The sequence below is a fragment of the Mercenaria mercenaria genome, chromosome 2 (genome assembly GCF_021730395.1).
Source record: "Mercenaria mercenaria strain notata chromosome 2, MADL_Memer_1, whole genome shotgun sequence".
NCBI classification, from domain to species: Eukaryota; Metazoa; Mollusca; class Bivalvia; order Venerida; family Veneridae; genus Mercenaria; species Mercenaria mercenaria.
The window spans coordinates 42,213,858-42,225,018 of NC_069362.1; the positions used below are offsets into that span (position 1 = coordinate 42,213,858).

An 11,161-nucleotide genomic window follows, 5' to 3' on the forward strand; every position below is an offset into this window, starting at 1 on the left:
TTTGAATCATTCTTTTCTTGACTATCTGGAACAACTGGCACTGGTGTCATACGAGGAGATGATTGTTGTGCAACTAGGTCTTTAACCAAGGACCTCCTCGAGTGGAGGCTTCATAATCATTATACTGCTACTTTCTATAATGTTTTAAAGAATTACAAAATATGTCTGTATATTATATTATAGGAATATTTGGAGATGCAGCGTCAGTTGGCACTGCAACGTCTACAGGAACAGGAGCGTGAGATGCAGATGAGATTTGAGCAGCAGAGACAACTAACACAGATGAGACAGATGCAGAATTATGGAGGATATAACCAGGTATGATTTATGTTTCTCTTCAAATAGGTTTTTGACAATTTCCTACAAATATCACCAGATTTTATTCAAACTTTGTTGAAATGAACATTATAAATGGGCAACCTGTCCATATTAAGTTGTGTTCAGTTTACTTTTGTTTTACTGCACATGCACATTATTTCTGAGTTTTCCAGTATATTAAGATAACCTTTGTATATATCTGCTCAAGTTAAAAGAATTACTTATATGTTTTCAGTTAGTCTTTTTTTTTTCAATGTTCTTGTCGAAATACGTTGTCATGAGTGTTATAATATTAAAAATAATCTGCTATTCCGTTTGCTAAAAATGTCTGTACGTGTTCCAGTATTTTTTTGGGAGGCTGTTTTGCGGCCAGAATTAAAATAGTAAATGCCTGTGTTTATAATTTTGCTGCTCTTCTTTATTATCTTCCTACTATTTTATTGCACAGGTATAAAAGATTAATATGATTTATTTTGAAAATACAAGTTGTAATTTCATTAAATGTTATTTGTTATTTAAATTACTCAGTGAAGTTTAACTTAAAGCACATGTAAATTTGTATTTTAGCCTGGTTACCCACAGGGTCCTATGCCAGGTATGATGCAAGGTGGCTACAACCCTGGAGCTGGGGCACAAATGGAAGGTTCCCCAGTACACCAGCTCCAGCAGCAGCCGGGACCCGGTCCACAGATGCAAGGTTACATGCCCCAACAGATGTATGTTCCACCAGGTGGCGCTCAGGTGCCATACACACAGCAGGTATGGTGTCTGTGAATTCATTATAATTATATGAAAGAATCACCATCAACTGTGTTACTTAATATCTCCGCAGCAGTTACTTTATATGAGCCACGCCATAAGAAAACCAACATAGTGGGTTTGCAACCAGCATGGATCCAGACCAGTCTGCGCATCCGCGCAGTCTGGTCAGGATTCATGCTGTTCGCTAACAGTTTCTCTAATTGTAATAGGCTTTGAAAGCGAACAGCATGGATCCTGACCAGACTGCGCGGATGCGCAGGCTGGTCTGGATCCATGCTGGTCGCAAACCCACTATGTTGGTTTTCTCATGGCGCGGATCATATGTTTTTCATCTAAGTCTAAGTCAAATTATTTTAGAGACAAGAGCATACAAAGCTTGAATTTAGCCTGTGTACCATGCTGTGACGTGAGTGATTCCAGGTGGTTTTTATATGCCCAAAGGGACATATTATGTTATGACGCCGGTGTCTGTCTGTCCGTTTGTTAGCAATTTCTTGTCTGCTCTGTAACTGTTGAACCCCTTGAAGGATTTCGAAGAAACATGACATAAATGTTCACCACATTGTGATAACTTGCAGAGTGCATGTTTTGGATGGCTCACTTCATGGTCTATGTCACAGAAGTCAAATGTCATATGACTTTGTTTTGTGTCTGCTCTGTATGTCTGGCCATCAGCAATTTCTTGTCCACTCTGTAACTCTTGAACTGCTTGAAGGATTTTAAAGAAAGTTAGCACAAATGTTCACCACATCGAGACGATGTGAAGAGCGCATGTTTTGGAGGGCTTGCTTCAATGTCAAGGTCACACTAAGGGGTCAACGGTCATACCTTCGGGCGTATATTGCTCTGCATTGCAGAGCTCTTATTTGTCTTTGGTGCAATAGGTGCATTAAACCCCCAATAACTTGGTTCTTACTTTAGTGTGTTTGCACAGCCAAATGCATAAGTTGCTTTTCATGAAGAAGAAATTATAAATAGAATGCTTATAAAGAAAATAGTATAAACATCTTTATGTTACTGTATGCAGTGTTTTTTGCTATGGATATGGAATAGTCCTTGACAATTTTGATACTTAGATGATGAAAGCTATCTGTGTAGAAAATTCTGATTGCAATATTTCAGATTTTTGAATAGACTGTAACCGTCACAATTATTGTTCCAGGCTGGACAGCAAACCATGTATCAGCCAATGCCCCCTGGTGGCCAGCCCATGGGTCAGCAGGCTTACGCTGGGCAGTACATGAGTCAGACGGATGGTCCTGCTCCCCCTGGAATACCACAACAGACAAACTACCAACAGCCGGGAAACATGCAATATAATACTGGTACATATTTTAGTATTCACAGAAAGTATGTTCTTGAAGCTCCCATATGCCTGAAGGCTTATATTGGGCATGATTTTCCTTTGTATATGTTGAATCCAGCTTTTATTATGGGTTGTAGTAATAAATGGCTTTACACTATGACTTCCTGTTTATCAAACATGTAGAACAACAATAACAGTCTCTGTATTATGTGGCCAATCTCGTTGGCCATGTTGGACCACTCAAAGGATTCCCAATATTAATTATAACTGGGTTTGTTTCTGACTCGCCACGGAAGTATGTGGGGGTCATTAAAAAATGGGAGTGGGAGGTGAGGGTGGGGCATGAGCTGATTCCCCCTTTTTATCATACTGACCCCAAACATTTGTGTGGAGGATCACTAGCAAACCACAGAAATATAGGGGGACACCAAAAGACGAGCTTTTGACCAATGAAAATGCTATGGGAGGTAAAACAATGATGTGGGGTTAGGGTCTACAACAGAGTCGTTTTTTCATGTTCATCCATCCATACAAATTTCTTTCTTCTTTTGAATAATATTTGAATATGGTTCTTGCCTACTGTTTTAGCTTTTGGTCAGACTTTGTCAGATTTAATTGTCAGTTTTTAGCTTGTTTACTTTTATAATACAAATTTTTGCTGGATATTCATCTTTTCTATTAATCTGACACCAGGTTGCTTAAATCATCTCAATTCTACCACTGTTGTTAGAGGTTGTGTTCGCGATTACCTCCCTTAGACCATAAATGGCTGCCTTTCCCGTCTTTGAAACAAATATTTTGCTGACATAATCTTGACAATAAAAGTGCAAAACAATGCACAGGTACAATATATTTCTGGTGACTTAAAATTTAAACAGTCAAGATTAAAGTTACGATTAAACTGCACTGTAAGAAGATTTGAGCATATTTGAAATGAGCCATTCTCTTGTTTGTTGTGTAGTAAGAAACTATTATTTTAATGGATGACTCTTATGAGACAGTACTGGGGATTCTAGGCAGAGCAATCAACCCTTTGTCATTTCACCATTAATTCCTGTTTTTTCATTAATTGCAAAACTGTTTAAAAGATTTTCTCTGCACTCATGATATTAAGATGGTATGATGTATTTTTATAAGTAAACCCATCTAGTTTGCCTTTCCACCGCCTCGATAGCCTAGTGGTAGAAGGTGCACTTCGAGTGCGGGTTGTGGGTTCGATCCCCGACCGCGTCATACCAAAGATCTGCAAAATGTTACCAGTAGCGCCCTTGCTTGGCACTCAGCATTAAAAGGGAAACTGGCTTCTCTTCTCTCTTACGCTTGTGGCGATGGATTCCATCAGGAATGAAGTGTCGAGAGTGATTTATATATTAAGTTGTTGAACTTGTTTCACAATCGACCTAAAATAATTAGAATAAACTAATTTGCCTTTAAAAGTGAAACTGCTCAGTTTTAGCAAACTCTGATTCTTGCATTTTTTGCTTAAATACATAAGTAGCATACAGAATGGATTGCTTAGAAGTACTTACATTAAAGATTCTATTTGATTTTTACATTGTTTACTTGTAAAATGTTAGGATTTCACTAAAAACTTACTGATTTTGGGGTTCTCCTTGCCAGTATGAGTAGGTCTCTGACTAAGAGTCACTTGTCCCTCATTAATGCGGGTTTGAAACCTCGAATGGTGTATAGAATTCTTCATGTGAGCTAGCTTATAGAAGGTTGCTGGTTCCAACCTGGTGCCCACACGGATCAAATAGTGGTCGGAAGGGTGCCAGGTGTCTTCCTCCATCATCGGAGCAGGTTGTGTTGGTCAAAAAAATAAAACTCCATGAAAGTAAAAATAAAATACCATTTTGGGTAGGGTAGACTATTGACTTTAAAATTATCTGGGGTCCCGTCTTCATTTATAAAAGATAAAAAATGATGGTACTGAAATTAGCCAATGTGAATATTTTTTCAGATGCTTCTGGAGCCCAGAGTATGCCCCAAGGTTTACCTGGTCACATGACCAATCAGAACCAGGGGTATGGATCTTTACCCCCACAGATGGGAGGAGAATACCAACAAGGAGCATTTAACATGCAAGGTAACATTAGTACATTTATGTATAAGAACAGAAAATTGGTATTATAGACTAGCATATCATAAGATCAGAAAATTGGTATATGGTCAAACTTGTATTAAACACAATCTGGCTGCAAAGTGCAGGTGGCTGCTCAAGGTAAGTTGAAATTAGAAGAGTCAATTGGGAAAGTTGACTGACTAGCTGCATAAGGCAAGTTGTTTCCTAATACAGGTGGCTTGACAAGGAAGGTTCCGCTTTAATGCTACAGACTAAATACAGTTCATTTTGCAAATGTTCCTTTAGTAATTCAAAGTGATAATATTGTATTTTAGAGTCCACACCTTTTGAAAGCTGCTTATAAGCTCACAAAAACATTGTAGGACTTTGTATAATATAAACATTTCTCATGTTTTCAGGCATGGCAAGTTCATTACCGCAGTCTGATGCTTCAGGCTATAATGGACCTCCCCCACAACAACAGCAACAACAACAACAACCATACATGGGACAGGCTGGTCCTCCCCAAGGTCAGCAGTACCAGCCTCAAGGTCAAGGTCAACCCCAACAAGGCATGGTACCACCTCAAAACATGGGTCAGCCACAACACAAGCCAGGGCCATTGGAAGCAGAATTAATTTCTTTTGATTAGTTTTATATTAAATTCTTGTGTGAAAAATATTAAAGAATTGCTTAATTGCACCCAAACCACAGACATGTTTTCAGCTGAACAAAAAGGAATAAATTAAATGAAGAACAATGTAGATAATGCTGCAGGCATTAAAATTTGATACACTTAATCATATTTGTAGTTATCATTTTATATTTTCTCTGTTTCGGTGATGTAAAAGCTAAAGAGCTTGGGACCCAACCCATTTGCTTTTATTTCGAATCCCATTTTTTTCTGTACTGTACATGTAGGTAGCAATAAAATATGATTAAACAACAAATTTTGAAAATATTTAAAAAAAACAACAATTACTTTAGAAGTATTGAAGACGCAAGTATAATAGAACATTGTGATAATTTGGAGTTATTTAAGACTGTCGAGCAAATATCCGAATTATTGTAAAAACTGTTTTATAATGCCAGTACTTCGCACAGGAATGATGATTTGATTTCGCTAAACAAATCTGCATATGAGCCGTGCCATGAGAAAACCAACATAGTGGGTTTGCGACCAGCATGGATCCAGACCAGCCTGCGCATCTGCGCAGTCTGGTCAGGATCCCTGCTGTTTGCTTTTAAAGCCTATTGGAATTGGAGAAACTGTCAGCGAACAGCATGGATCCTGACCAGACTGCGCGGATGTTGGTTTTCTCATGGCATGGCTCATATATTTTAGACTGTCATTTATGGAAAACTGTCTGTGGTTTGGGCTACAGTTAACCTTATATGTAATCAAGATTTTGTGATACTGTAATTCTATATTGTATTGTATTGTTACAGACATTTAAAAAACATCAGCTTTTAATGTTGTGTAATATCAGAATATGCAGGTGTTAAGTTTGTAAAATTTGCATGTACATGTAATAAGAAAGTACTCGTTAGGTCTTCTGGAAAAAGAAATTGTCTTCGTTAGCCTTAGTTAAAGTATCTGAGATATTGAAAAATTGATACATTCAACTGAATCTTTCTATCATAATTTTCACATTGCTTTTATGAGAAGACAGAAGTTTTATTACATGTTTTTAAGTGAATTTAATATGGAAATAGTGAAATATATTTTTCACCAGAAAGAAACTATGAAATTTGTAAATTTAATCAAAACATGAAGTAAGTTTGTTTGTTTAACATGTAAGATTAAAATATCTTTCACTCATGAACATCATATCTTGTATTTTCACTGGTGTCTATTCCAATGGTGGAAATAATACATCTGGTGTCTTGTGACAGGTATTTCAGTCTTGCACTACAACAAACAAATATCCTCTATATATGTCATGAAGGATTATCCATTGCAGAGACAAATGGAAAATTATTGCATCCTGGATGGAAACAAACACCAATCTGAGCTTAGTTTCACCCATTTATTGTGTTGTTTTAGTCTTTTGTCATCTTGAAACATCATATTGTGCAAAAAGCTTTTTCCAACATAATCATTGAACAATGGCTTTTTAGATTGAACCACTTCTTCCTAGATGTGCGCAAGAAAGATACTGCACGTTCTCATTACTTCTCTCTTCCGGGATTTCTTATCTGATTTACACTATTATATTAAATTTTTGTATGTGGGTATATCTGCTCCTGAATGGGTTTTTGTCATAAGGTCATTTAATACAAGACGAGAGTTGAAAATACTGAGATATTGTATCCCCCGTGTGGTTTCTCAGATTGCATAAAACCTCATCTGTCTATGTCACAAGGGATTGTAGTGGAAAGAGGCCATTAAATTTTTTGTCGGAAATTTGCATTCACCCTCATATCTGTTTGTAGAGTTTAAATTCACCAGGGAAACACTCGTATATAACAGGAAAGTGAAAAACACTGGAGAATTCACAAAGAAGCGTTTGTCCTGTTTTTTGAACAAAATTTTTTTATTAAAAAGTTTTGCATTTCACCGGCTTCTAAAATCTTCAAACAATTCCATTTTCTTAATAGAATTAATAGAGCAATTTTCCCTTCAGGGTTCTGAAACTGTACGGGCAAGGCAGATTGAGTACATGCACTTTTATTTTAGACATCATTAAAAATGCATGATGATTAATTTTATTCAAGAAAAGAAATAAATTGATAATTTTGATGGAGTGTTTACAGCATTTTATATTAGATTTTCAAGCGAAATTAGGAGAAGGACACGATAAGTTAAACTGTAACTTTTTTCCTAATCCTTATTTTATCTGTAGAAATGTTGTATCATGTTATGCATATTTGAATAAAAATACTATTTAAACTATTATATATATAGTAAGCGAAATTATGATCAGGCCCCATCCATGCATCCACCCATTGATTGTTGTGACCAAAGTTATGTAAAAAAAAAAAAATCAGTATAAATTCGAATTCTTAGGTGCTCATTCATTTTATAGGGTTATACTGGTTAAGTCAATTTATAAACAGTTACACAATTTTTTAATAGTTAAAAAAATCCACTGCAGCAGAGTTAATGACTTACATCAGCAAATGCAGGTCCAGACTGAGGTCAAGGGTGACAGGCATTGATCCATAGACCATAGTTTTAACTGACTACTGCAGAACAGATATTAAAACAGAAAACGCTTGTTTGAAAAAAAATCCTAGAAATGCACTTGTATTTCAAGAGTATCTAGTTGATAAGTGATGAAAGTCTTCTTAATACAAAAATGGACTTCTCGTAACCATTTTGTCTTTTGTAATGCACATGACATTGTGTTTTGGTGTTTATAATAGTCAAAAGTTAAATACATTATAGAAGAGATACATCATGACACTGTATTGTGTGTAAGTAATGCCAAGGAAGAAGGAATTGAAAAATGGAGTAAAATGTTAATTCTACATAACAATATTATAGATTGAAAAAGGCATTTGAGCTGCGCCATGAGAAAACCAACATAGTGGGTTTGCGACCAGCATGGATCCAGACCAGCCTGCGCATCTGCGCAGTCTGGTCAGGATCCATGCTGTTCGCTTTCAAAGCCTATAGCAACTAGAGAAACCGTTAGCAAACAGCATGGATCCTGACCAGACTGTGCGGATGCACAGGCTGGTCTGGAGCCATGCTGGTCGCAAAGCCACTATGTTGGTTTTCCCATGGCACGGCTCATTTGTTCTTAATTAAAAGATATTAAACTGATTAAATGATTATTGTTTATTCTTTTGTTATATTTTCACGTATGTACCTTTAATGCATATTTGTTATATACACAAAAGCACAAGGTGTATGAATGAGTTGGAGTACTCTAGCATCAGATTGGTTACAGTAAATCATTAAATTGACCAATGGCAAGGTTGCCTTTTTAAGATTCGTCACCAAACTAAAATTTATCACCTTCAGCACAGAAATCACTGTATGACCTTTGGCTTCACTTGCAAAATTGAGCAGAGGCATTATTAGTCCCCTACTGGTTGAAAACCAGTTTCGGGGACTATAGGAATGCGCTTTTACGTCCGTCCGTCTGCAATTTCGTGCCCGGTCCATAACTCTGTCATCTATGAAGGGATTTTAATATTACTTGGCACAAATGTTCCCGATAATGAGACGACGTGTCATGCGCCAAACCCAGACCCCTAGCTTAAAGGTCATTGACAGATATCATTTCATTATGTTATACTATAGTAGAAAAAATTAGGTGCCTTCCAGTAGGGGACTTTGTATTGCATGGCAATACTTCATTCACTTACTTAAATTAATATTCGATACTGGCCAGTTTTCAGAAGTATGTTATAGTTACAATGAATTTTGTTCAACCATGAAGTTCTTTGTATTGAACAACTTTTTGATGTCAAAAATAGTGGGGAATAGGTGAATTGGTTGTGTTTGTGTTTTTTAGCTCACCTGAGCAATGCTCAGGTGAGTTTTTCTGATCGCTCGATGTCCGGCGTCTGTCGTCCGTCGTCTGTCGTCTGTCGTCTGTCGTCTGTCAACATTTAGCTTGTGTATGCGATAGAGGCTGTATTTTTCAATTAATCTTCATGAATATTGGTCAGAATGATAACCTTGATGAAATCTAGGCCGAGTTCGAAAATGGGTCATCTCGGGTCAAAAACTAGGTCACTAGGTCAAATCAAAGAAAAACCTTGTGTATGCGATAGAGGCTGTATTTTTCAATTAATCTTCATGAGTATTGGTCAGAATGATAACCTTGATGAAATCTAGGCCGAGTTCGAAAATGGGTCATCTCGGGTCAAAAACTAGGTCACTAGGTCAAATCAAGGAAAAACCTTGTGTATGCGATAGAGGCTGTATTTTTCAATTGATCTTCATGAATAATGGTCAGAATGATTGCCTTGATGAAATCTAGACCAAGTTCGAAAATGGGTCATCTCGGGTCAAAAACTAGGTCACTAGGTCAAATCAAAGAAAAACCTTGTGTATGCGATAGAGGCTGTATTTTTCAATTAATCTTCATGAGTAGTGGTCAGAATGATAACCTTGATGAAATCTAGGCCGAGTTCGAAAATGGGTCATCTCGGGTCAAAAACTAGGTCACTAGGTCAAATCAAAGAAAAACCTTGTGTATGCGATAGAGGCTGTATTTTTCAATTATTGTTCATGAATATTGGTCAGAGTGATAACCTTGATAAAATCTAGGCCGAGTTCGAAAATGGGTCATCTGGGGTCAAAAACTAGGTCACTAGGTCAAATCAAAGAAAAACCTTGTGTATGCGATAGAGGCTGTATTTTTCAATTGATCTTCATGAATATTGGTCAGAATGATTACCTTGATGAAATCTAGGCCGAGTTCGAAAATGGGTCATCTGGGGTCAAAAACTAGGTCACTAGGTCAAATCAAGGAAAAACCTTGTGTATGCGATAGAGGCTGTATTTTTCAATTGATCTTCATGAATTTTGGTCATAATGATTACCTTGATGAAATTTAGACCAAGTTCGAAAATGGGTCATATGGGGTCAAAAACTAGGTCACTAGGTCAAATCAAAGAAAAACCTTGTGTATGCAATAGAGGCTGTATTTTTCAACTGATCTTCATGATATTTAGCCAGAATGATTACCTAGATAAAATCTAGGCCGAGTTCGAAAATGGGTCATCTGGGGTCAAAAACTAGGTCATTAGGTCAAATCGAAGAAAAACATTGTGTATGCAATAGAGGATGTATTTTTCAATTGATCTTCATGAAATTTGGGCAGAATGATTGCCTTGATGAAATCTAGGTCGAGTTTGAATATGGGTTATCTGAGGTCAAAAACTAGGTCACTAGGTCAAATTAAAGAAAAATCTTGTTTATGCGATAGAGACTGTTTTTTTCAATTGATTTTTATGAAATTTGGTCAGGATGATTGCCTTAATGAAATCTAGGTCGAATTTGAATATGGGTCATCTGAGGTCAAAAACAGGTCACTTGGTCAAATCAAAGAAAAAACTTGTGTATGTGATAGAGGCTGTATTTTTCAATTGATCTTCATGAATTTTGGTCAGAATGATTGCCTTGATAAAATCTAGGTCGAGTTTGAACATGGGTTATCTAGGGTCAAAAACTAGGTCATATCTAAGAAAATGCTTGTTTTATCACAAGAGACCAATTTTTTGGTTCAATCTTAATGAAAATTGGTCAGAATATTTATTTCCATGAAGTCACAAGGTCAAACATGTTTTACACTGTTATGGTGTGTTTCTTAGGTGAGCGACCTAGGGCCATCTTGGCCCTCTTGTTTGTCATATAAATGGGGGTGTCTGCTTGCAGCAGTGAGCACAATGCCCAGATTTATAGTGCTGCCTCATTGGAATATCCTGCTAAAGGATTCCCAACCCAGTCAGTTGGCTGACCAATCTTAGTTTTCCCCTTAATCTGTGTGCTAAGCCAGGAAGCTACTTGTGCCATTTTTCACGACCGATATGATGCAGCCAGGGAGAAAACCAATGACCTCCCGCATTTGAAGCAGGCATTCTAGCACTAGGCTACCGAGCCTTGTGAGATTGGTTGTTACCTGTGCTTAATTATTATTAGTTGATTCTGAATGAATAAAATTCATTCAAGTGAACCATTGAACAAAGAAGGTTTCTTTTATCTATATCCTTGTTCTAAAGTGGTATTTTTCTGGAAACAGCAGACA

General features: G+C 37.0%; 1 protein-coding gene across 1 annotated transcript in view; it reads left to right on the forward strand.

Moving 5' to 3' along the window:
- LOC123563812 (hepatocyte growth factor-regulated tyrosine kinase substrate-like) overlaps positions 1-7,741 on the forward strand; it is a 30,076-nt gene extending 22,335 nt beyond the window's left edge. The window contains exons 14-18 of the mRNA XM_045356845.2: positions 184-318; positions 886-1,077; positions 2,243-2,405; positions 4,350-4,475; positions 4,871-7,741. Of these exons, the coding sequence (XP_045212780.2) occupies positions 184-318; positions 886-1,077; positions 2,243-2,405; positions 4,350-4,475; positions 4,871-5,103 (849 nt within the window). The 3' untranslated portion in view covers positions 5,104-7,741. The remainder of the gene's footprint in view (positions 1-183; positions 319-885; positions 1,078-2,242; positions 2,406-4,349; positions 4,476-4,870) is intronic.
- The last annotated feature ends 3,420 nt before the right edge of the window (positions 7,742-11,161 follow it).